General features: G+C 39.6%; 1 protein-coding gene across 13 annotated transcripts in view; it reads left to right on the top strand.

Moving 5' to 3' along the window:
• Positions 1 to 14,206: 14,206 nt before the first annotated feature.
• The window catches only part of FN1 (fibronectin 1), a 71,542-nt gene continuing 58,614 nt past the window's right edge, over positions 14,207 to 27,134 (top strand). For 12 of the 13 annotated variants that reach the window (XM_040476165.1, XM_040476164.1, XM_040476172.1 and 9 more), the window contains exons 1-9: positions 14,372 to 14,519; positions 15,510 to 15,638; positions 16,558 to 16,695; positions 18,289 to 18,420; positions 19,361 to 19,498; positions 21,711 to 21,869; positions 24,365 to 24,556; positions 25,366 to 25,545; positions 26,206 to 26,382. In XM_040476165.1, the coding sequence (XP_040332099.1) occupies positions 14,372 to 14,519; positions 15,510 to 15,638; positions 16,558 to 16,695; positions 18,289 to 18,420; positions 19,361 to 19,498; positions 21,711 to 21,869; positions 24,365 to 24,556; positions 25,366 to 25,545; positions 26,206 to 26,382 (1,393 nt within the window). Of the gene's footprint in view, positions 14,520 to 15,509; positions 15,639 to 16,557; positions 16,696 to 18,288; positions 18,421 to 19,360; positions 19,499 to 21,710; positions 21,870 to 24,364; positions 24,557 to 25,365; positions 25,546 to 26,205; positions 26,383 to 27,134 lie in introns of all 13 variants that reach the window. The other variant, XM_040476174.1, reaches the window with a different exon arrangement.

Raw genomic sequence — 27,134 nt, 5'->3', positions numbered from 1 at the left:
TGAATTTTATATAATTTTCTCATGTCATAAAGTATTATTCTTTTGGTTTTAAAAATATATGGGGCGCCTGGGTGGCTCAGTCAGTTAAGCATCAGACTTCGGCTTAAGGTCATGATCTCATGGTGTGTGGGTTCGAGTCCCCCGTTGGGCACTGTGCTGATAGCTCAGAGCCTGGAGCCTGCTTCCGCTTCTAGGTCTCCCTCTCTGTCTCTTCACCTCCCTGCTTGCACTCTGTCTCTCCCTCTCAAAAATAAATAAACATTAAAAATTTTTTTTAATTAAAAATAAAAATATAAAATCTGTTCTTAGATCACAGCCTGCATAAAAAAATGATGGGCTAGATTTGGCTTCTAAATTTGCTGATCTGTGGGTTAGGTTAGGTATCTTAAAAAACAAAAAAAAAAACAAAAAAAAACAGGAATTTGGGATCGCTGTATTGAAAGCATTTGCATTTTGTTTCCAGTGCTTATTTAATTTCATTTAATGCAATATAGCCCTGGTATAATTTTGAATATTTTTAATAGGTATACATTAGATCATCAACACATTCTAAAAATAATAATGAATCCTCCCTACAGATTTCTGATCTAGTGTCTACGACAGAGATTGGTTAGGTAGACTAGAGGAGAGATGAAGAAATTGTCAAGTGCCTCGTTGTTCAAATGTCCTCTTGGTCAAGACGTGTCAAGGTATCTGAGCTCTAGGAACAAGACTTTTGCTTCCTTCCAAAAGAGTTGAAATAAATCTTGTTTGCCAAAGACAGCTTGGGTAGTGGATTCTCTCGCTTGTCCTGGCCTCTCATCGGCCTTCCAATTTGGAAAGCTACTGAATGAAAGAAAAGTACAATATCTATCTCCAGTACTAGAATTAATAACAAACATTCAGTTTAAATTAAGTGTTTTGATAGTTCTTTTTATTATTTTGCTTTTTTATAATTTTATTCTATTTTTATCAACGGTAATGAGTAAAATTTCTTTTGAAGTTTGTTTATTTTGAGAGAGACAGAGAGAGAGTGGGGGAGGGGCAGAGAGAGAGAATCCCAAGCAGGCTCACACAGTTAGCGTGGAGCCCCATGCGGGGCTTAGATTCACACCAGGAGATCACGACCTGAGCCGAAGTCTGACGCTTAACCAACTGAGCCACCCAGGTTCCCCATTAGTACAAAGTTTTTTATGAAAAACAGCTGTTCTTACCCCACCCCTCCCCATCTTTCCTCCATTACCTTACCCACCCCCCTGTAAAGACACTTCCCAATTCCACCATAATATCTAATAAAATCAATATTCAAAGTTTCTGCTGCCCTATTTTTTTTAATTTGTGAGTTATTTCTTGCTCCCTGAAGGCCCATACATATATAGATTACTAATGTTTTTTATTCATACAATAAATCTCTTCTCTCTCTACAGTCACTGATTTTCGAGTTTTCATTTATTTTGTTTTTCATTTTCTCCTATTTCTTCCATTGTCGCTCATTCAAATCTTTTATTTTGTCTTCTGTGTAAGTCCATTCTGCTCTTTCTTCACGTAAGAGGTTTTCCTCAAATGTTTGGTGACTGTTAGCTGTCTATTGAGATTGAGAATTGAGGCACCAAAGATCTGACTGGAAACTCTGTGCACATGATGGAGCCTAATGACCGACTGACATCACTATAGGTGATTGGGGTTGACATCTGGCTGTTTCATTGTATCTGCATATCACTCTCTCCAAAGATACTTAGTCCAGAGAGAAATTCTCCCATCTGCCACATGGAGAGTAAGCATGTCGACTTTCAGTCAATCCTCCTGTTTCAGCACTGGGTTTCCCTTCTACCACTCTTCCTGCTACTGCATTTGGTATTTCTGGGCCATCTATTCAGTAAGCCAAATTCCTAGCTCCTGCTTCATGAGGTGAGGATGTGGTGAGTTGGCCCTTGGTTAGGTAGACTAGAGGAGAGATGAAGAAATTGTCAAGTTCCTGCTTATAGAGAGACATTCAAGTACTTCTCAGTCCTTCATTTCTTCCCTACCTTTAGAGGTACCCGGTGCCTCCAATTACTTGTTTTATTATTTCTTTAACATTTGTTCACTTTTAAAAGACAGAGACAAAGCATGAGTGGGGGAGGGGCAGAGAGAGAGGGAGACACAGACTCTGAAGCAGACTCCACGCTCTGGAGCTGTCAGAGCAGAGCCCAACACCGGGCTCAAACCCATGAACAGCGAGATCATAACCTGAGCTGAAGTCAGCCACTTAACCGACTGAGCCACCCAGGCACCCCTCTGGGGCCTCCAATTATTGACAAGAGACATGGCAACGGGGCATCTAAGGAAGACTGAGATAGACCCCCACTGTTGGTTAATGTGAAAGCTGGGATGCTATAAAAAAAAAAGATGATCAACAACACAGAGGCTTACAGCATAAAGGAGTGTACTTCTTTCTTATGCAATTGTCCCAGAATGAATGGTCCAGGTCAATGGTGAAGCTGTGCTCTGCTCACATGAAGAGCAGAGTCAGGTCCCAACCTGTTTCCAAGACATTTTCATCATCTGCAGGGTAAAAGCTGGATGTTTTCCAAGCTTGCATGGTTTCAGCTGGTGGGAAGGAATAAAAGAATCTGGAGGAGGTATGCCCATTGAATTAAGTCCCAGACCCACGGTAGAGACACATCACTTCTCACATTCCATTGGTGAGAACTATTTCCACTGCAATTTCTAACCGCAGAGGAGGCTGTGAGATGTAGTCTCGCTGTGCACAAAGCAACTAACTGTGGAAGAAGAGAATGGATCTGGTTGGACAGTCTCCACTGTATTCCTTACAAAACCTCAAATAATAGAAAATTTAAGAGACTTTCTAGTAGAAGTGAATTCAGTGCTTACCATCAAAGAGTTTACAGTGCTATTGAAGAGAAAAGAATCCATGCAGATTTTTTTTCAAGAAGCCATAGAAATATGCCAGTGTATGTGGAAAAGAATGTAAGTGTAATCAAAATAAGAAAAATATCAGATTGGGCCAGAATAATCAGAGAAGGCCTATTATTGTTATCATTGCCACTAATAATCATAATTTTCCTATTGACTTTCTGACTTGCAAGCAGAGATAACAATCAATAACAACTTCACACAGAACACAAGTTATGTCACATTATTTACATACTAATTATATTAAATGATAATAGATTCCAGGACTATCTATCAATTAGCTTAATAATCATTTAATTCAACACCTAGAGAAGCCCCATGGTTATAACATTTATTTCCTGTGGTGTCTCTTCCATGGATTTGAGCTTAGACTTTCTTCCAATTTCAGTCTTTGACATCATGTTCCAAGAGAAATAAAATTTATTGTCAAAGAGTAAAGTGATAGAAAAGGACATAATGCTTTATTAGCTAAAAGGAAATATGAAGACAATAGTAAAAAAAATCTATGTAATAAAATACTGTCAAAAGTAATATTTTTTATTGGGCACAAAATAAAAGAGACACAAAACTACCTAAAAATGCATATGTAATACATATAACTCCAAGTTATATTTGAAATAAGTCATAGTATTTTTTCAAGTTACTGATTAATATATTTAAAATATCTGAAAACTGAAGAGCAGTCCCACTCTCAGCTAAGATAGGATCATAGGAAACAAATTTACAATCTCACCCAAAACAACTTTTTAAAAAATTGGGGGGTGGGGGGGAGAGAGAGATTGAGAGAAAGAGAGAAAGAAAAAGTGTATGAAACCATGATCTTCAAGACACGGGGTATCAGGCAACAAGGGACAATGATCCTTAAGAGACTCAAAACAAATGGCATAAGAAAAAAACTGTAAACTGTACTTTATCAAATTAGAAAAGTTTACTCTTCAAAAGATACCATTGTAGAAAAAAAAAAAAAGACAAGCTATTCATCAGGAGAAAATATTTTCAAAGCATATATCTGATAACTTGTATCTAGAATATATAAAAAGTTCTCAAAACTCAATACAAAAAAAAAAAAAACAAAAAATGAGAAAAAGGTTTGAATAGCCACTTTATAAGAGAAGATGTATAAATGGATAAGCACTTTGATCCTTAACATCACTGGTCATTAAGAAAATACAAATTAAAATCACAAAGACATCACTACATACTTATTTAAATGGCTAAAATATAAAAGATGGAACATAGCAAGTGTTGTCAAGGATGTTAAGAAACTATAGTCCTCATACATTGCTGGTGGGGATGTAAAATGGCACAACTAGTTTGGAAAACCATCTGGACTTTTCTTAAGATGTTAAAAAAAATATACTTATGATATGGTCCAGCCATTCCACTCCTAAACGCTTACCCACAAGAAAAGAAAGTGTATGTTCAAACACTTACATGCAAATATTTCTTGCGGTTTTTATTTCTAGCCATCAGAAACTACTCATATGTCCATCAGCAGATCAATAGATGAATATATGGTGGTAAAACTATTTAATTGAATACTATTTAGCAATAGAAAGAATGAACTATCCATAAACGCAACAGCATAGATGAATCTCAAAATAATTACACTGAGTCAAAAAAGTCAGGTACTGAGGAATATATACTGTATGCTTCTATTTATATAAAACTCTAGAATGTGCAAATTAACCCATAGTGACAGAAAACAGCTTAGTGGTCACCTGGGGATAGACAAGGCAGGAGGGTGGGACTGCCCAGGGAAACAAGGAAACCTTTGAAGGTGATGGATAGGTCCACTATCTTAATTGTGGTGATCACTTCTTGGGTGTACACATATAACAACATTTATCAGATTGTACCCTTTAAGTATGTGCAATTTATTATATGTTAATTATACCATTAAACAGTTAAAGAATCTTAAGGGAACATTTTAGAGAAAACAGTATGTCCTTTTTTTTTTAAATTTTAAAAACTTCTTTAAATACAGCTTTCTCTAAATAATCTGTTATTATTTGGGAATAACCAAAAACATAATTTGCTGGAATATTAGAGCTTGCTGTCTAGATTATAACTTTAAGCAATTTTAATTTACCCACAATTAAACAAATTTGGTAAAGAACAGAGAATGAAAAGGTAAAGATTTTCACAAGTAAAGGAGAATACCTACCTTCTAATTTCATATTATGTGTGCCTAAATTGAAAAACTTGGGGCACCTGGGTGGCTCAGTGGGTTAAGTGTCTGACTTCGGCTCAGGTCATGAATCTCTGGGTTTGTGAGTTTGAGCCCCGTGTTGGACTCTGTGCTGACAGCTCAGGGCCTGGAGCCTGCTTCGGATTCTGGGTCTCCCCCACCTCTCTACTCTTCCCCGGATCATGCTATGTCTCTCTCTGTCTCTCAAAAATAAATAAACATTAAAAACATTTAAAAAATAAAGATAACTTCCTCAGAGAGGTTAGATAGTATCAGAGCAAATTTAATGCTCTTATCATAATTTATGCTTAGTATTTCTCTCTTCCAAACTGAAATGAGTTTATAATTTAGGGTCTGTAAAAATGTGTATTATTTTGCTTCAAAACTTAATTGGACGAAGCAAATGGGAAGATTAATTAAATGTGTAAGCTGTTAAAGTACCAGGAATCTTTCAAGAATTTTGTACAAATTGACAAAAATGTGACCACTATGCTGTAAAAAATAGAGAATAAATTATCAAGTATCTTTAGGATGAGCTACAACTGATCACACAGAACTGACAAAGATGTGATACATATTTTGATTTCCAAATTAATAAAAATAAATAGATTCTCTAGGTTTTTTTAATTTTTTATTTTAATGTTTATTTATGTTTTTTGAGAAAGAGAGACAGACACAGAGCACAAGTGGGGGAGGGGCAGAGACAGGGAGACACAGAATCCAAAGCTGGGTCCAGGCTCTGAGCTGTCAGCACAGAGTGTGATGGGGGGCTTGAGCTCATAAACCACAAGATCATGACCTGAGCCCATGTCGGAAGCCTAACCTACTGAGCCACCCAGCCACCCTTGGATTCTCTAGTTTTCAAAAGATGATGAAGAGTCTCCAAAAGGTATAAATGATTAGTGATGCATCAGGTCTGTCTAAGAAAGTTTGTTTCTGCATAAGGAATTTATCTACACGAATGTTGGTAAGACCTTGGTATTTACTGCTCACAGGAGTAGAGCAATCCAAACAAGCTTTCCTTGACTTTACAAGCTCTCAGCTAAATTATTTCAGTATCTGAAATGACTTAAAAAACTAAAGCTCATCTTTACACATATGAAAAATGTGTAAAGGGGCGCCTGGGTGGCGCGGTCGGTTAAGTGTCCGACTTCAGCTCAGGTTACGATCTCGCGGTCTGTGAGTTCGAGCCCCGCGTCAGGCTCTGGGCTGATGGCTCAGAGCCTGGAGCCTGTTTCCGATTCTGTGTCTCCCTCTCTCTCTGCCCCTTCCCCGTTCATGCTCTGTCTCTCTCTGTCCCAAAAATAAATAAACGTTGAAAAAAAAATTAAAAAAAAAAAAAGAAAAATGTGTAAAAACTTCAGCTTTTCCATACATGCCATTTGTAGATTTATGAGGGATTTTTAAAGATAAATTTCCATTTTTGATCTGGTAAGTCTCTTGATCCCATATTCTTTGCATGAACCAAATTGCTTGGTGGATAAATCAAATTATTTCCAAGGGAGTTAGGAAGTTACAACACATATGCTTAAAAATAAAATCTTGCTTTGTTTTCTTTTCTTTATAATTTATAATCATTAGGTCATGTGCTCCTATCATCAGAGCATTTTACTCTGGGAAAGATATAATATTTGAGGGGCACATATTCAGCAGAGAAAAGGAAAACATAAAGGCCAAGACGTGGGAAATGCAAGAAGAAATCACTGACTGAGTCATATTAGTTGCTAAGTTTGGAAAAGAATTCATGTGTCCTAAATCTATTTGGCTAAAATTTACAACTTAAACCATAGCTTATGTGAACTATTCATGTTATCCTTAGAAACTGTTGGAATCTGTATTATTAGAGTTCAGCAGGAAATAGAATTCAAATGATTTCCTCTGAGACACTTTGGTGAAGGCCTGTTAAAGAGGTATGGGCATAGCCAAGGGATAAAGAAGAAGGGATGTTTGAGGCTCCCAGGGACCAGGAAGGTATGAACTTTTATTACTTCTAGGGCTGTCATCATAGGAGGGAGCCAGGGAGGGCTGGAGCCTCAGAGAACAGTCTGGCAGGAGGCGTCGCTCCAGAGCAGAGTCCCTCCCCATTTCTTTTTAGTTACCCCCACTTCAACTGCCCCCACTCCAAAAATTAAATCTAATTCAAATTTTACCTAACAAAATAAATTAACAACAAAGGAATAAGATTTTATCAGGTGGGGGTGTAGGGGTGAGTTGTTTGGGTTCTTTTTTTTAACCCCCACTCACTTCTCAAGAACCAGTTTTACCCTCTTGGGCGCAATATTGCTCCCACTGAGAAAGAACGCATGTTCTAGAGACAGGCAGCTGCCCCCCAGAACTGCGGCCCTGAAACAGGAAACAGACTTCACAAGAAGCACCCTGACCTCTTTGTCCTCCTGCCCTCCAGCAAGCAGAGATTTCTGCCATACAGTCCAAGGGGTCAGCCCCCAGGTCAGAGCAAGGCAGTGAAAAGCAGAGCATGAAGATCTGTGAGGAACCAAAAAAAGTAACCATCAAAGAATTTTTCCAAATTTCTTAACACTTATAGGGAACAGATCTCTTTGGGGGAAGCCTCGTACGCCTTGGCAAAGAACATGGATTTTGTGTCAGGAAGAACTTGATTGAAGTTCCAGCTTTGTCCCTCTCTCACTACACCAGCTTAAGGACCATCTTTAATCTCTGGAGGCTCAGAGAGAAAAATGAGGCTATTTATATCTATTTCTGGCAATTGCTTTGACAATAAACTATAATAACAGAGGCAGAGCACTTAGTAATGTGACCGGCTGGATAAATAATCACTAAATGTGAATTTGAGAGTGCCTATCGTGTGCCCTTCTTTTCTTTCATTCATAGATGCCAAGTACTTACCCAATAGTGCCTTGTGTCCAGCACTGGGCAGACAGAGTAAACAAGACAGAGACTCTGCCCCACCATGCTTGTAGTCTACTGGAGTCAGGTAATGGTCTTCTACATGAGATTCACAATATCAGAACATAGGCTGTTGGAAGGAAATTGGTTCACAAAAGAATGGCCCCAGATACCACAGGTGACAACTGGTAACATATCAGGTAACAGAGATCTGTGTGACATCTTCTGAATAAATTAGTCTTCTGTTGACTAAATCACCCACTAAATTCTTTAGCCAATTGCTTTGCCTATACATTTGTTCCAGAGGAAGATCATTAAGTGATACCACAATTTCAATAGGACTGGCAATTCAGAAAACATCCTTCGAGTTACTTTTCTAAACCTCAGACCCTTATCTGTAAAAGTAAGTGAGTAGAGAATAGTATTTACTTCAGAGGGTTGTTGATGGTTGAATGAAGAAAAAAATGTGTGTAAAGCACTTAGTATCAGGTCTCAGAGTTAAGTGCTTAATAAAATCTAGCTATTTAATTTATTTCTCTTTTGGTGCTAGAATCTTTAAGACCTGATGCAGATACTTAAACTTGCCTTAGTTTTCCATGTTTGACACAGTAATGATTTTAGATTTTTTTTTTTAAGATTTTATTTTTGGGGCACCTCGGTGGCTCAGTGGGTTAAGTGTCCAACTTTGGCCAGTTCATGATCTCATGGTTCATGAGTTCAAGCCATGCTTCGAGCTCTGGGGCTGACAGCTCTGAGCCTGGAGCCTGCTTCAGATTCTGTGTCTTCCTGTCTCTCTGCCCCTCCCCCCCTTCTCAAAAAAATGAATAAACATTAAATTTTTTTTAAAAGATTTTATTTTTAAGTAATCTCTACACCCAACATGGGGCTTAAACTCCCAACCCCAAGATCAAGAGTCACACATTCTTCCAACTGAGCCAGCAGGGAGCCCCAACACAGTAATGATTTTAAATGTTTATTGCATCTCAGTAAAATTTTATAGTTAATGAGAGAGTATCTTAAATTTATCTAGAAAATGGTTCAGCAAAGATTTAGAGATAAATATATTTATGCTTTCACTTTTATAATTGAGTTGAATGTCTTTAATTTATTGTAACTAATTAATCATTTAAAAAAGTTGGTAGAAAGAGTGCCTACTGACCACCTGTATGACAATAGCCTTTTGTTGGCTTGAAAATTGATTTAATAGATAATGTGTACAGTTATTTTTAAGCATCTGACACAACCTTCATGATCAGCTGCATATCAGAAACTGAAAGTATGTAAATGTAAAAGGATATAAAATAATTTAAATAGTGGAAATCTTTTCAGTTTTTTTAAATATTTTACGTTTTTATAATTTACTTATTTATTTTTTTAATGTTTATTTTTGAGAGAGACAGAGAAAGAGAGTACATGCTGGAGCAGGGGAGCAGCAGAGCGAGAGAAGGAGAGAGAGAATCCCAAGCAGGCTCCACACTGTCAGTGCAGAGCCTGATGCAGGGCTCAAAACCCACAAACTGTAAGATCATGACCTGAGCCAAAATCAAGAGTTGGACTCTTAACTGACTGAACCACCCAGGCACCCCAAGTATTTTAAGTTTTTTAAAAATAATTTGTAATGTTTATTCATTTTTGAGAAAGAGAGAGGCAGAGATAGAGGGAGACAGAGGGTCTGTGCTGTCAGTACAGAGCCAGATGCAAGGCTCAAACCCACAAACTATGAGATCATGTCTTGAGCTGAAGTTGGATGCTTAACTGACTGAGCCACCAGGGCACTCCAAGTTTTTAAAAACTTTTTTCAGCCTTTCAAAACAAACCTTTAAAGACACTAACATAAAATAAAGCAAAACTGAAAAAAGAAGCAACACACAAAAATAAAAATTTTCCCAGAAGCTGTTACCCATCTTGGGAAGCTGGAAATGTTCTCTTAGCGTTGGTCAAGGGTTCCAGCTACACAGTAGTTAGTTCTGTTTTACTGGATGGATTAGACTTCTTCGCAAAGCCTTTTGGGAGTTAGTCTAATGAGAAAAGAGTACTCCTGTTTAAAAAAGTGGCGGGGGGGGGGGGGGGGCTTAGATTAAAGCTTTTAAAAGTGCTGATTAAATAATAAAGTAACTTAAAATATAAACAAAATACTTATTAAGTGGAAGCTGGCTAGCTTTCAAGGAATAAATTAACGCCCTTATCAAATATTTTTTCCCTGGTTGTAGGTGCCCTGTCAATTACAGACAAACTGCTTAGACATTCAACCCACGTGGGCTGCCCTTGGGGCAATTTATTTTTCCTTCTCACACCTGTGTTTAATGAGTAGCAGTTTTGCAAGCTTGGCCATTTTCAAGGGAAGAAGATGGGAAAGATTTCATGCCAAAAAAATAAAATCAAGATAAGAAACAAAACTACTGCAATTTATCTCTCTCCAGCCATGAAATAGAAAAAGACACTACAGTCTCTTAAGGCAGAAAGTTCCAAAGGTCTCTAGTCAATGGCCTTCCCTCTAACCGGACTGAAAGAGATTAAGAACAGGATAAAAGCCAAAGGTTTTCAGGAAAAACAGCCTACCTTCCTTTAAAGTAACCTTTGGGTCAAGAAGTTATTTCTTATCAGGGCTAAGGTTTTTTTCTAATAGAAGGGTTTCAGCTAGCAAGGGTATTTTCTGCCATGTGTGTATTAGTCTTAAAGGAAACTCATTTTCACTTGGAAAAAAATTGCCTTTTAAAATTTATCCCTTAAATTGTTTTTTAATTTCAATCCTCTTTAAATGACTGGATCTGAGGGGCGCCTGGGTGGCGCAGTCGGTTAAGCGTCCAACTTCAGCCAGGTCACGATCTCGAGGTCCGTGAGTTCGAGCCCCGCGTCAGGCTCTGGGCTGATGGCTCAGAGCCTGGAGCCTGTTTCCGATTCTGTGTCTCCCTCTCTCTCTGCCCCTCCCCCGTTCATGCTCTGTCTCTCTCTGTCCCAAAAATAAATAAACATTGAAAAAAAAAATGACTGGATCTGATAAATTCTTTTTGTGCTTAACCATAATCTTCCACTAATAGTTAATTCAACTCAGATTTCCATAATTGTTCATAATCCTCAATATCCTCCTCTAATAACAAAACATCCAAGTAACACCCCCCTCCCCACGCACGAGTACGTGTGTTCCTTTTTAAGTTGCTCTCAATAAATTCTGGGAAAATCCTATCACCACGGCACCTCCATGGAGAAACAAGGCACAGTCCTAAGTAACGATTTGTTCTGTCTTGAAACATACATGTCATCTCACAAATACTGGGTGTCTTAAGGAGTTTCTGGCATAGAGGCACAGAATCTGCTACTGTATCAAAGGCAAACTTCCTCTCAGAAAGATGAAGACATGAGGCCACCTTATGTATGGCTGCAGCCTCTTGGGAGTGTGTCCTTGAAACAAAATCAGAAGAGGTACAAGTGAAAAGAATAAAGAAATACTACTTTTTGGTCAATTTGGTAAAAAACAACTTTATTGAGGTGTAATTTACAGAATGTCATAATTTTCACCCTTTTGAAGTTACAACCCCATGATTTTTAGGGACTTTGCCAGGTTGCACCCGTCCCAGCACAGTCTGGTTTTAGAACATTTATTTTCATCACCCCAGTAAGATTTCTTGTTCCCATTTACAGTTAATTCCTGGGCCCAGCCCCAGACACCTATGAATTTACTTTCTGTCTCCTTTGTCACACTTTCCTCTCCAAATCAAGATGAGGAAAAAGAAATCCAAGGATATATCCTGCAAGTAGAAGGATACTATTTACTGAAGAATCCATCCTGTCCAAATAGTCTCCAGAATTCTTAAGAAATGCAAGGGAATCTTGGACCCTAGGCATATCAGTTGAGTTAGAACAGAATCAGAGAGGTCTTCAATATTTAATTAACTCGCTAGTAAGAGATACTAGACTTACATAGTTACAAGGGATTTTGATAATGAAAGAATACCAAGGCAAGCCTTGTTATCTTAACCAAAGAAATGTCTCCGTCTCCAAAGTTTAAGAATAACAACAAAAGTTCAAGTAAAAGGGTAAACTTCCAAACATTCCTATAAAATTCAGTCTCATATTTTTATATTTTTGCTTGTAAGATATTAGAGATGTACTATTTCCTGAAACAAATTATATTTCAATAGGATTGAAATATAAAAGTTTCTTCTCAAATGTAAGGTGGTCCTTTTTCCTCCAAGCTCTCATATATATATTATTCTAATGTATTTTGAGTACAGCAAATATATCAAAATATCATGCTGTTGGTTGACGAAATACTTTTCTAACCACTTATTTCCTTCCCCCAGAATCTATGTATTTTAAGAAAGCTTTAGTTTCAGGTTTATCTTGCTTACATCCTGATTTCCAGGTATCCTTCCCTCTGGCTTCCCAGAAATTTACTAGGCATTTTACAAGGGGCCCTTTTATACTTGAAAGAGAAAACTGCTTTGTTGAATGGTGATGAGAAATTAAAACAAACAAACAAACAAACAAAAAAGTCTAACCCAGACGGGGCTCTAAATTTGGGGAAACCCATGGCACTCTCTCAACTTGAAACGTTGGTCACAAAGATTACTCAAGGAGTTATTTTATACTACTTGTAAGAAACGGATATTTGCTGTGGGGTTTTTTTAATCCATGCGTTAATAAAAGCAAATGTTAGTTTTGTGTCTTTGATGTGTTGGGTATTTTATAACCATAGAGTTCTTTAACCCATGGCAGTTACTGGAGGTGGAACTTTTGGAGAAAACAAGTACTTGCAGAAATAAACATTTTTCCAGTACTTTTCATAGGTTCTTAAAGCAAACAGGAGGTCTGCACCACGAACATTACTTCTGGAAGGCAGAACTTTGAGTCAGGGTCTCTCTGGAGTTGCTGAAGAAAACTAGAGTCTTCCTTTTGAAGACCTTTTTAAAGCCGAGTGTGACTCTGGTTTGTCTGAAAACAAACTGATGTGATGAATTGCTAAATGCTAGTCTTCTCAGATTCCCTTTCAACCCTCTGCATTTAGAGGGAAAGAGGGAGAGACCTTAAATGGGAACTTTCCACATTCTTGGAATATGTAACAATTGCGATGTATTTTTTTTTTTTTTATTGGCAGCAGGGGCTGGGGGAAGGGCATTCTGTGATGAAACTGTTGTCTACCAAAAGAAAATGCCAAATAAAAGCAAGGAAGGGACTACTGGGAGGCAAGGCTGTGAATGGTCTTTTCTTAGCTTTTAGTGAGTCAGACAAGATCTCTCCCCCGTGTGCAACAGGCTTGGTGAACGTGGGCAAAGACATGAAGACCTTTCTCTCTCCAGGTTTCAGGTCATCCACGACTGATTTCACTTTGAGTGGAAACAGGCACCCCATCCCCAGGAAAGAGACTTTCCCGCACATTTTTTAACTGCTGCTTTGTCCTTCCAAAAAGAAAACTCGTTCTCTGAATTTCCCCCAGATCCTCCAAGCACCCCGCAGAACTTAGTAGAAGCTCATTAAAGAATCGCTTTCTCCCCCCTTCCTCAGAACCCGGCAGGTACAGCCTTCAGAAGGGGAGAAGTCTTGAATAGGAAGCTGTGAAGGCAGAGAAAGCGAGTCCCAAGTCAGTGCACATTAGACCAAAGAGAGAGAACAGGAGGGAAGCCAGCCCCGCCCTGGGACTGTAAAGTCTACATTCCTCCAGCTGCAAGGTGGTGGCTACTTTATGGTTTTTCCTCCCCCCAAAATACAATCCAGTGAGCAGACTTTTTTTTCTTAGAAGTGATGCAATTCCTCAACTTCCCCCCGCCCCAGTAAAAAAGAAAAGGAAAGGCGGGGGGTGTCTTGCAACCCCTTCGCCTCGCTCAACTCCAGCCCCTCCCTTTCCTCCCAGTCTACCCCTTTCCAGCCGCTTCCCATCCCTCCCCCTCAGCCCCAAGAAAGTTTGACGACCGCAAAGGAAACCAAAAAAAAGTTCCTTTGCCCCAGTCCTGGCGGGCGATCAGCATCTCTTTTGTTCCCGGCGAACCCACAGTCCCCCTGACGTCACCCGGAGTCCGGGCCAATCGGCGCGCGGTCGGCGGCGGCGGCGGGGGCCGGAGGGTGGGGGGAGCCGGGCCGTCCCTCCTCCCCGGCGCCCGGGGCCTCGTGGGGGGCGGGAGGGGACCGTCCCATATAAACCCAGGCGCTCGGGGCTCGGCCGCCCGCGCCGGCAGCGCTTTGCAGGGGGAGGTGAGGGAGCTCCAGGCGCGAGCGCCGGAGAGGGGACCTGCAGCCACAACTTCTCTCGTCCTCTCCTTCCCCTGTCCCTCGGGCCGTCCCCTTCCCCATCCCTTGGCCCCTATTTTTTTGGGGTCACCAATCCGCAGAAGGCACTGGAACCTTCTCCCGCAGGTTGCAAAGGGAGATAAACTTGGTGGCAACTTGCCTTCTGGTGAGGGCGTCTCCCTCCCGCACCGTCTCAAGATGCTCAGGGGTCCGGGGCCCCGGCTGCTGTTGCTGGCCGTCCTGTCCCTGGGGACAGCGGTGCCCTCCACCGGAGCCTCGAAGAGCAAGAGGCAGGCTCAGCAAATCATTCAGCCCCAGACCCCAGTGGCTGTCAGCCAGACCAAGCGTGAGTACCGACCGCGGGCTGAAACAGGCTGTCCCCGGGACGGGACCCTGAAGCCAACCAAAGTTGTGGCTGAAGTTTTGCGCGCGCGCGTGTGCGGCGTGTGTGAGTGTGTGTGTGTGAGTGTGTGTGTGTGTGTGTGTGTGTGTGTGTACGCCTTAATGAGAGTTGCCGAACGAGGGCACGAAAGGCTCGGGGTTTGAGCAGGCTGGGTCCGAGGGCCTTAGAATAAAATAATGCATTGGAGCACAGGGGCTCCTGCAGCGCTCTTGTCAGCGGTACCTATTAAAGTCGTCCTCCTATGAATTCATCCAAACTTGCTTTTAAGGAGGAAACTGCCTTTACATTTTCCATTTGGTATTAGTGTGATCCTTACGCTTCAGATTTTCTTTGTTACTAAATAATTGGTTAAATATTTTCAAAATGGGGATGGTAGGAGGGTGTCCAAATAGTTACATTGTTCCTAACGAACTTGAAAGCGATGTGATTGGTTCACAGTGCTTTGGGCCCTTCAGGATACTTCTCCAAGAACGGATCTGAATTCCTCTTCCAGTTTTTCAAAGACACACCCTCCCATAGCCTGGGCTAAAGGAAACTGCTTAAAGTTGTCCATCTTGATTTATTACCCCAGAAAAGCATTGAAGGTCTTTGCATATTTTAAAATGTAATTCCAGGTATCTGTCTTCCAAAATGTTTCCACTCCTTTGATGTAGACCCCTGGCCAGATGGAAATGACATCATTGTATCACATTTAGCTAAGTTAAAAGAGAGAAAAAAGGAATACCTAAATATCTACATGTACGAATTGTGGTTAACTCCCTAGATAGCTAATTTCTATATATTTTAGAGTGGAATATTCTGATCCTCTGTTGATTAACTTATTTTTCTATGTTTGTTGCTTAGTCTTGTCAATTTAGTTGTGTAAGAAAATTCCATAATTTAGAAAAAAGAGAAGATGGAGATGTAATCACTTTTTTCTTCAATCATTTATAGCTGGCTGTTATGACAATGGGAAACACTATCAGATAAACCAACAATGGGAGCGCACCTACCTGGGAAATGCCTTGGTTTGTACCTGTTATGGAGGGAGCCGAGGATTTAACTGCGAGAGTAAACCTGAACGTAAGTGGTGGGAGCCTGGCAGTTAGTATCTTTTGATATATGGGGAAGTGGGTGCTTGTTAATTAAACTTAGCATTGGTAACAAAAATATGTACACCATTTTCCCAGTAGAATTATCTATCATTTCCTCTTTAAATAACTGTTAGTAACTGTTTTTATTTGTCTTTTACATGTTACTTCTACCTTTAAAACCAAACAACTAGTGTATCTGAAAGTAGTTTCTTCAGTCTACTGTTTGTTTTATTCTCTCAAAGTTTTTGATGAGAAAATGAAAGATTTTGTGTTTCCCCTCCAAAGAAACGACTTATAAAATTTTAGTTTATTAGAAAAGAATTTCAAATCTTAAACTACATGTAAGATTACGGGCCAGAAAACACTTTGGGCACTCTATTATAAAGTGATTTGTCAGTTACATAAAACCAGGAGCTGCTTACTTCAAAGCACTTGTGACCATTTTTCTGTTTCTTGTAAATTATAACAACACCTGGAGAGAAGCACGGATGAGGCTAAAATGGAAATAGGATTTGGTGGGACAGTGCCTGGTGGGAGGTGGAGATCTTCAAATTGTTTGCTTTTAGTGTGGACCTTGGTTTGAGTGAGCCAGAGATTACAATGGAAGCCTTCCTTCACAATCTAACCAGTCCTAAAGTAGTGCTTAATACAGTTTTTTCCTAAGGGCCTGAGAATCCTTTACAATAGAAATTAATTTACAGAAAATCAGACAACTGGTCAAAGTTCAAAAGTTGAGCTCCATTAAAGCCTGCAGTAAAATCTAGGTCTCCCATTTTAATTTTTTACATACTTCTGTTGTACTGTGCTACTCATGGAATGAAAAAGTGAGTTTTTCTTTGGATGGGATTAGTGGAATAAAAAAGCTTTTATATGTGTGAGGCTCACATGAACTTTCTTTCTCTCCTCAGCTGAAGAGACTTGCTTTGACAAGTACACTGGGAACACTTACCGAGTGGGTGACACTTATGAGCGCCCTAAAGACTCCATGATCTGGGACTGTACCTGCATTGGAGCTGGGCGAGGGAGGATAAGTTGTACCATTGCAAGTAAGGAAGACATTCTGCAAAATGTCAATAAAATAAATGAATTTCTCCATTACCGTCACTGTCACTTTCTGCTATCCATGACTGGATATTCCTAATTTGGGGCTTTACCCCAGGTGACTGGGTGCTCTTATGTGATCACCCAACTGGATCCTGTGCTTCTGGAAGATGGCTCTGTGCACAGGTGGAAACAGTGTTTAGTTTGTATGGACTTGTGAGTACCCAGTGGATCTCTTGAGTTCCATTTCAGTAAGATATGCTTGGAGGAGTTGTTCGTTTTAATTTACCTGGACATCTTCAAGCTAGACTGACCAAGTGATTAGGAAGATGGTGAAGAAGAGGAGAATTAGCCATTGTGTGGTCTGCTCTTCTTGTTTGTGATGCACAGACTTCTTGCATCCCACAGATACAGTCTAACTTCATTGTGACTTATAGGATTTACCCAGGAAACAAATCTCTATTCCCAGGGATAATATGGAATGGTTAGCCTACTAGTGTTTCCAAGGACCTTTGGGGACTGTGTTGACTCTCATTAATTCCCGTTTAGCTAAGGCAGTCTTTTCATTATTATTCACTAGGCTACCAATAGACTCTATTAACATAGCATTTAGTGGGGCACCTGGGTGGCTCAGTCAGTTGGGCATCTGACCCTTGGTTTCGGCTCAGGTCATGATCCCAGGGTCATGGGATAAGCCCCGCATCAGGCTCCACACTGAGCATGGAGCCTACTTAAAATTCTCTCTCTCTCTCTCTCTCTCTCTCTCTCTCTACCCCTCTCCCCCACTCTCTCTCTTTCTCTCTCTCTAAAAAAAATAAAAAAATAATATATTAATTAAATTAAATTTTAAAAAGAAAGCATTTAGTTTTTTTAATCCATCCTTTAAGTATAAGTTACTTGAAAGGCTTCTGTCCAAAAGAACAAAGCAGTCCTTTGTGAATAGACCCAATCAGCTTTTCCTGTACTTAATGTTAGGGTTTATTCAAGTTTATTAGCAGTCTTATGAATTAGTGGTCCATAGTGCTTATAATCTAATGGACAGTTTGGCCTCTGATGTGCCACTGTGTTTAATAGCTTAGAAGAGTACCCAGATTTCCACACTTGATAGGTGTGCATCTATGTGATTTCCACCAATGTGACATTTTTTATGCTGGGGTAAAACATGGGCTCTCCCACTCCTGAAAGCTGGAAAGCTATGCCCAATGTGGCCTTTTCATTCTGTCAGGCTCAATCTGCCTGCCAGCCTTTCTTTTCTGCCTTAGGACCCAATTTCCTGTGATCTCTCCGAGGAACCAGGATTTATGACCTCTTTCTTGGCCATTCAATTTTCTGTGTGATTTCCCATCATGCTTAACCAAGACCCAAAGTGACCAGACCTGTTAACTTTCCCCCTGCCTCTGATGGGAAAGCTGTTGTCTGTGTTCTTGCTTTGCCTAACCCAAGTACCTATCCTGGGTGGAACATGAGACCTTTTTTTTTCTTTCTTTCTTTTTCTTTCTTTCTCTTTCTTTCTTTCTTTCTTTCTTTCTTTCTTTCTTTCTTTCAACTGAAATATTCTCTTGTCTTTTTCTCTAACATTTGCTTTTTGTCTTGAACAGACCGTTGCCATGAAGGGGGTCAGTCCTACAAGATCGGTGACACGTGGAGGAGACCACATGAGACCGGCGGTTACATGTTGGAGTGTGTGTGCCTTGGTAATGGGAAAGGAGAATGGACCTGCAAGCCGATAGGTGTGTGGCTCTGAGGGACGACGGAGAGGCGGGGAAGCACAGCCAACATGGTGGATTGCACCAAAGGCCCTGTGGATGCGAGATCTGAATTCCAATTCAAAAAATAGGGAAGTGGAAATTTTATTGCAAATACTGAAATAAGTTCATAATCCACAGCCCTGAAGGAATCAGGCCCAAAAGTACTAACATTGGTAGATGTCTTAATTTTGTTTCAAAAGGACAGGATCGAATTGAAAGATTTAGGAAACAGTCATTTCTTTTGTCTACTGTCTCATCGCTGCTTTCTCCTTGGTCAAGATATAAATTATTTAAAAGAAAAAAAAATAGCACTTTTGACATCTTTCTTTATTGGAACACGCTGGACCGAAACAATACTGTGTGTGCTCTGTCACACCTTGGTAATTTTTCTTTTTCAAACTCAAACTTTTTGAGCTTCTTTTGGCCTTAATCTTAAACTCTATAAACACAAGTCTAAGTCTCTGCCTATAGCTTTGAATATATAAATTGTTCTTGAATCAGACTTTTTGTGTTGTAGTTATTACAGAAATCAGATTTTAAACAGCTTTCTTGTCTTGTTTTTATGCATTCATAATTAAGATCGGAATTGTGGGTGTTTTGTCCCCCACAGATGAATACATATACAGATCCTTTTCACTCAAATACTTGTGTGAGAAATGTTACTAGCTGAATATATATAGTCTATGTACTTATTAGGAGAATAGAATTTCCGCCTGCCGGCTCGTCTTGGGCTTTCTTTCACTTTGGTTACTTACTATGTGCTTAGTTATAGGGCGTGCCTTTCTTTTTGAACGGAGTACCACTTAAAAAAATGTGGCTGGATTTTTGCTTACACAATATACTTTAAATTACAAGGAGCCTGCACAATTCAAAATAACCCTTTCCCCCCCCACCCCTGTTTTTCATCCAAATTTCCTTACAGCTGAGAAATGTTTTGATCATGCTGCTGGAACTTCCTACGTTGTTGGAGAAACTTGGGAAAAGCCATATCAAGGCTGGATGATGGTGGATTGTACCTGTCTGGGAGAAGGCAGTGGACGTATCACCTGTACTTCTAGAAGTACGTCTTAGTTCTTTTGCTCAAGATGAGGCGAGGTATTGTTTTCTGGATTCCTAGAGAGACCTGTAACGTGATGTCACTTCTAACACACCCACCACACCAGCATGCTTTGGTAACATGTGGATGTCAAGAAAAATTCCACAATCAACTTATTCTGTTTCTTCAAAGAAAACTATAAAGTTTAACAATAAGGTCTTCGGCTATGAGTGACTAAGAAAGATCCCAAATATGCATTAAAATGCCAAATATGCTGTGGACCTGAAGATTAGTTGCAAATGTTTGATTAAATTATCACTGAGATATTTTCCAAGTATTAAAAGCAAAGAAATCATTAAAATCCATGCAAATATATCTTTGGGTATGTAGGTACTATTAACAGAGAATGGAGTGAAGCTCTAAAGGTTTAGGTTTCCTTCTATGTTTTAAATTTAACTGGGGCATATTCACTGGCAAAACTGATGAAAATAAAAAGTACATATAGGTTGAAATTATGTGTCTACGTGGAACTAAGGACAGTGTCTCTTACCCAAAGCTCTTAAATAGGCGTCTTAGTGCCATAAAGAAGCTGACCTCTAGCACCCCAGCTGCTCCTTCCAGGATTGCCTGGAGGCCCTACCTGTTGCCCTAGGGATTCAAGGCTCCTCTTTTGAACTTTTCAGACCAAAGGCAACTAGTTTATTGAAGCAAAACAACCATTAATGTTGCTGTTATAAATAAATTCTAAGTCAAATCTCAATATATTGAACCTATTTTGTTTATCTAGGTTAAAGTGTTTAACATCTTAAAATGTTCAACCTCTAAATTTGAATTCTTTGCTAACAAAAAAATGAGTCTTTCATGGAAAGTGATAATAATTCTGGCAGACTCTTTCCCAGAAACTTGCTTGTTCATTAGATCTTTTGCATTTAGAATGTTATTATGATCATCAGACTTTCAAGACCTTGGTGGCAAAGTTTTAGCTCAAGACAAAGTTAAGTGTCTGACTCAAACCCTCATCTATTATTTAAAGTTCTTCTAATAGCAAGTTGGGGGAAAGTTCCTCAAAGAAAAGTCATGTATTGCATGAAATTTTGTAAGTCCCCAGTTTATACAGGATGGTATAGGAATGCAAAAAATAAATTGGACATTAGTACAGCCTCCAAAAGCACTTAGTTAGTCGGTCAGGGAGATAAGAAAGGCTTATACATATTCATTTTCTACAAAGTGTAATATTAAGGGCTTCAAGAAAAATACTGAAAATAGTGTTACAGGGGTTTAGGGAAGTACTTTTCCCTGGGATATGGAGAAAAGCTATAATATCTTCCTCCAGACCTCCATTCTGATGCTAGATCAATGTGGGTGTGTATTTGTGTGTACTTACATCAACCGTCTAATTATGGTCTCTTTCACCTCGTGCTGTGATTTTCTGATTCATACAGAAATCAAATCCTCCCTCCTCACATTGTAGCATATGGACAAAACTGGATTATAACTGAAACAATCTATTTGCCAGATAATTGAACACATACACTAATGGCAATTTAGTTACAAATGATCACTTTATGTTAATAATTCCATTTTTCCATGAAAGGTTCACACTGAGCCATTCAAAAGAAGCCATTTGACTGGTAATTTTAAATAGGTGTGTGTTGGAGGAGGTTAGAAGAGAACATTTTAAAGAAGTTGGCAGTACTCTGAATTTTCTTACATAACAAATGAAAAAAGAGATGCTACTGTTTTTTATAGCTTCTTTGGGGCAGTTGGGGGAGACCTTTTGAAACCTACTTGCCTCCTATTGTTTCTCACTTTCTAAAGAAAGTCCCCTGTTGAAAGGCTGGTCATACCCAGCAATTACTGGGAAAAAGCTGGGAGAGCATGAGAAGGAAAGAGAGGGGGAAAATAGAAAGCCAGAGAATGAATTTGATCAAAGGACCAATGTGAAAACAATTTTTTTTTTTAATTAATGGACGAAAGATGATGAAAAAGTCCTTTGGCAAAGGCGAAGAGGAACGAGACTAAATCCTACAAAGTCACACATCTCCCTTTCTGCTCTAACAAATGGAATCCCATCTTTCAGAAGGTTGACACCTGTGCTACCAGAGCCACATAGAGACCTACCACCAGAGAATAGCTCACCAAACTTTAAACCACTACGTTCTTTTTTTAGCGTTGACTTGAGCATTTGCCCAGCTTGACATGACGTGTATATTGAAATGCTTCCTTTCTGATACAGACAGATGCAATGACCAGGACACCAGGACATCCTACCGAATTGGAGACACGTGGAGCAAGAAGGATAATCGGGGGAACCTGCTCCAGTGCATCTGCACGGGCAACGGCAGGGGGGAGTGGAAGTGTGAGAGGCATGCGGCTCTGCAGACCACGTCCGCTGGTGAGGCACAGAACTAGCCAGAAACCGCAGCACGTTTCGAAACCTATTTCTGCAAATCCATCTTTCCTTTGACACGCCATTTGAGGATGAGTTTGCCATGTTTCTGCTAATAATCTGAGTTCATTTACAGACTGCTAGTTGTTAAAAACTTTGTTTAATATCAGGTTTTAAATTTTTAAAAAATGAAATAAAAATAGATCTTAGAGGGAACAAAAGGAGGTTTAGCCCCAAGAGATTAAACGATGTTTAAGGCAATGCCAATGTTAAAAAACCCACACAATTAATATATAGATATATATGTAGATATGCACACATATACATTCACATACATATGCATTTTTTTACCTATGCATTTTTAATACCTAAAGTGCATTTTAATGGAAATGAAAGGGTTATGATGGGTTACACGACTACTTGGTTCTTCTGCTAGGAAAAGGGAAAAAAGTACATTTGTTCTTTTCCCAACTGGAATATATTTCCTTGTCCTGACATTCAGCTTTCTTTGTAGCGGAAACAATTCTTTATGCGTGGTTTCCATGCTCCAGCAGACTTTGTTGCATTCCATAAAATAATGCACAATCATTTTCTTCATGTATTGGCATTTACAATTCGAGAAATTCAGAGGAGGCCTAGGGATGAGAATGAATGACACAATGTCTAAAGCACTTAAAAAAAATAAAAAAGTAGTTTTCATTATTTCTGGCACAAGAGCAAGATCGTTGCATTGTAACTTGTTTTGTAAGAGTCTGAAGACAGAAATAATGGCGATCACGGTGTGTGCTTCTGTTATCCTTCTTAATATGTTCTCATCAAGTTTTCACTGCATAATGTACTAGCATTATTGTTTAGCCCGTTATCAATCAACCATTTAACCATAAATAAAAATATTATTTGTTTAGATTTTTCTCCCTTTGATGAATTTTCGTCTTGCTCTGAGCACTTCCAAAGGTAAACAAGATTAGACTTGATAGTATGTTTGAGTTATTTGATTATTTTCATTTTTATTTTATTGATTGATTGGTTGATTGAGAGAGAGAGAGAGAGAGAGAGAGAGAGAGCAGGTGAGGGGCAGAGGGAGAGCAAGAGAAAGAGAGAGAATCCCAAGCAGGCTCCATGCACAGTGTGGAGCCCGAAGGAGGGTTCCATTTCACAATGGTGAGATCATGACCTGAGCTGAAATTAAGGGTCGGACACTTAGTGACTGAGCCACCCATGCATCCTGAGGTTTTTTATTATATCAGTGAAATTACTGCTAACCAAAAAAAAAAAACAATTATAAACATCAATCTACTGAAATAGTTTGTTTTATTTCTTTTCCCTCCTCCAGCTCCCCTACTGAAATAGTTTAAATTAAAAGGGTAATTGAGGTGTAACAGGATAAGGATTCAATAAATGTTATCTAATTTTATTAATATTACTAATATTATACAGAAAAGGTTCTATTTAAAAAGTTTGAGAAGTATTGGGTCAAACAAAATGGATCCTGCTTCTATGAGATCTTTATGTTACTTTGTACTGTGGCTCTTCAGTGGGGTATATACAGATGCCCACTCCCCGGTGTGTATGACCTTGGGACCCATTGTATGTAAAGTGTCTTTGGGTTCTAGTGGTGAGCAGGGCTTAGAGAGATGCTGAATTCAGTCCATCAGTTATTCTGGCATTCATTCTGACTCTTCTGTGGGCCTGGCCTTTGAGAGAACAGATTTCCAACAATTTAGAGAAAAGATCAACATATTGTGTTGTCTTACTCTGAAAACAAAGCTGTGTTAAGTGGATTGATTGGGTTTAGAAACACACACACACACACACACACACACACACCAATTCTCAAATAATCCTGGGGGGAAACAAAATGTGGAAGGAGGAACAACTTCTAGAGAATCCAGAATGGCTGCCCAGGATGCTTTCATTGAGATCAGAGTTAAACAGACGGCCACAGGTCTGCCGCAGGGTGTCAGGGACTTCTCAAAAACAATATTGGCAAGAGAAATGCCTAGTTATATTGAACATATAGAAGCTGCTAAGAGAGCGAGGGTGAGGCAGACCATTCCAGGAGAAGGGAAAGACATAAAGACAGTACAGGGTACAATGAGTGAATGAGGAGACAAGGCTTACACCAAGGAAGGACGTGGTCAGAGGTGAGCTGGAAGAACTTAAGTGTGGGGGATTATGAAGCTGTGGACCATGTGCTTCCTGGATTGAGTGAGGAATTATTGAGGGCATCTGCTCTGTTGAGTGGCAGGATAATTTCTGTGATTTAGAAATATAATTCAGATAAGCTGGAAGATGGACACCCTTTGGTTAGACTCTTATAGGTTATTTCCTAGGCCAAACGTAAAAGCTAACACAGGGAGGGGCATTTCTTTTCAGTTCCAGATCAGTAACACCATGGATTTCAGAGTGATCTGTATGGGACCCTGAAGATCCCCACTCCAGAAAGTAGTTAGTTGGTTTCTCTCACCCAGCTTTATGACTTTCCTTTCTCATGCCCTTAGGATCTGGCTCTTTCACAGATGTCCGAACCGCCATTTACCAGCCCCAGCCTCACCCCCAGCCTGCTCCATACGGTCACTGTGTCACAGACAGTGGTGTGGTTTACTCTGTGGGGATGCAGTGGCTGAAGACACAAGGAAATAAGCAAATGCTGTGCACTTGCCTGGGCAATGGTGTCAGCTGCCAAGAGACAGGTCTGTATTATCTTTTCAAAAAATAATACTGATAGCTTTTTATTATTAAATTTTTGAGAAGCAGTACATTCATTTACAAAAAAAAAAAAAAAAAAAGTAAAACAATAAAGCAAACAAGAAAAGCTTATAATCTTACCACCCTGTGATAACAACCAGGGTTGGCATTTCATATATTTTCTTCCAATCTTTTTAATCTATGTATTTTCTTTCCTGTAGTGGGGATTAAACTGCTATGTATTATCTTTACTTGTCTAAAATGTTGTTATAAGAGGGCTGCTTTCTGAATAGCAAACCAACCATATTTTATACTCTGAATCTCAAATTTTTGGAGCTTCATGATGTAAACTTTCAACAACTTAATACATTGCTTCTGGGCTACAAAAGTGATAGTAACCACTATAGTGGTATAACTATATAATTGGTAGTAACCAATAACAATTGGTACCTTTGACTTTTTCCCTAGAATAACCTCATGTATTAATTATTATGGCACCAACAGAGTTCTGTATATCACTCCAGTATACTTTGAACAGCATTCTTAACTAGTCTGTATTAATACACCATTGCAAATAGGGAAACTGAGGCACGGCAGCAAAGGTGGCAACAAAGGACATGGGCAGAGGAACTCTGGTGTCACTCTATTCACAAAAGATAGGTTTGTTGAGTAATACATTTGGACTGACTAGGTGATTCTCTGTGCTGGCCGCTTGAAGGCACAAGCTTAGTCTCCATTAAGCTATAAAGAAGCAGCTACTGGTGGGAGATAAATGCAGCTCTATTTACTGAGACCCTTTTGGTTGTGCTTGTAGCTGTAACCCAAACCTACGGTGGCAATTCAAATGGGGAGCCGTGTGTCTTACCATTCACCTACAACGGCAGGACTTTCTACTCCTGCACCACAGAAGGGCGACAGGATGGACATCTCTGGTGCAGCACAACTTCCAATTATGAGCAAGACCAGAAATATTCCTTCTGTACAGACCATACTGGTGAGTCTCCCAGGAGGAAAGCACAGCAGTGAGAAAAACCCATTTCTCACGCCCTATTTTTATTTGCCAGCCTTCTGGGCATTCATCTTGAGGCTGCAGAAGACGTATCACTTTTGTTCAGTCTGGACCCAGGAGACATGAAGCGAACTTAGCAGCTGAAGATCCTTCCATGTTCCCCAGGACCCTTGGGAAATGACACCGAGGGGAAAGCCCTCCTGTTCAATTATTTCTGACACACTGGGATTATGATGTGATTAAAGATACGGGTATATTAACATCCGTAGGCAATCCCCCGGCACTAAAGAATACACAGGATGAATGCCTGAGTGCTTCTGCTTCTCTACTGGTTAACACTATGTTTTATTCAAAGCGACCATTTGATCTTTTCTCTTTTGGCTGGGAAAATGAGAGTGAAATTGGATTTAAATCTGTTTTGAAGGTGAAGGTGAATACGCTAAGGAAGCTTGAGACTATATTATCAGGCATCCTTTCTTCTGAGGTAGACTCCCCGTGAATTAGCTGCAGAGACCTGGCTCGCTCGGAACCTTCCTGTGGTAATTCCCCACTGTAAGCTGGGGTCACATGAAGCTGTGTGCTTAGTCCCCACTGTAAGCTCAGTTGTCATATTATTTCTTCCTATTTGTCTGTTATTCTGGGCAGTTTTGGTTCAGACTCGAGGTGGAAATTCCAATGGTGCCTTGTGCCACTTCCCCTTCCTGTACAACAACCACAACTACACGGACTGTACTTCTGAGGGCAGGAGAGACAACATGAAGTGGTGTGGAACAACGGAGAACTACGATGCTGACCAGAAGTTTGGATTCTGCCCCATGGCCGGTAAGACAAAGCCCTGTAGACACCCATTTACGCAGTGAGACAGAAGAATAGTGTCCGGTTTACTCCTATTTTACCCATTAAGTCTTAATTTTCAGATAGCATGCAACTTTGTAAGATATATTTATATACATATACTTATATAATATCATATATAATTATTATATATTATATAACCATTCATATAATTGTAAAATCCTTTCGATATAGTTGAATTCCAAAAACATATAAATGCAATAAAAATGCTTTTTTTTAAAGTCTGGAAATGCACATATTTTACAGGTTTGTCATTTGTAAAGAGCATACAACTTACAGCATTTAATACATAACTGCTGTAGTCACAGACCCATGATATTTACAACATAATTTTGGTTTGATTAGAATAAGCCCGGTCACTTATTAAACACCAAAATGACCAAAACTCTGCTTTTCTTTCAAGTATGGGATCTTTTCTTTTTTAAGGGGGATCTAGTTTGTAAGGATAGAGAAAGGGGGGCCAACCCCTTTTCTTTGTTCTCAAATTTCAAGAACGCCATAGGTTACAGTTGATCTTGTAGTTTTGGAACTGAGAAGCCGTGCACCGTATGTTGTGGAATGTGAGGCCATGAAACATAAGAAAACTAATTATACTTTTATTTCTCTCAACACAAGAGAATGTCGGATTTAGAAGAAAAACATGCTCTAGCTTACAATTCTATACCCAAATGCATAGTTTCCCTTCAGGATAGAATAAGCTGGAAGTAGAAAAAATTATG

The sequence above is a fragment of the Herpailurus yagouaroundi genome, unplaced genomic scaffold (assembly GCF_014898765.1).
Source record: "Herpailurus yagouaroundi ecotype Mexico unplaced genomic scaffold, PumYag 140, whole genome shotgun sequence".
NCBI lineage: Eukaryota > Metazoa > Chordata > Mammalia > Carnivora > Felidae > Herpailurus > Herpailurus yagouaroundi.
The sequence above is the reverse complement of the archived record's forward strand: the minus strand, read 5'-3'. Positions and strand labels throughout refer to the sequence as shown.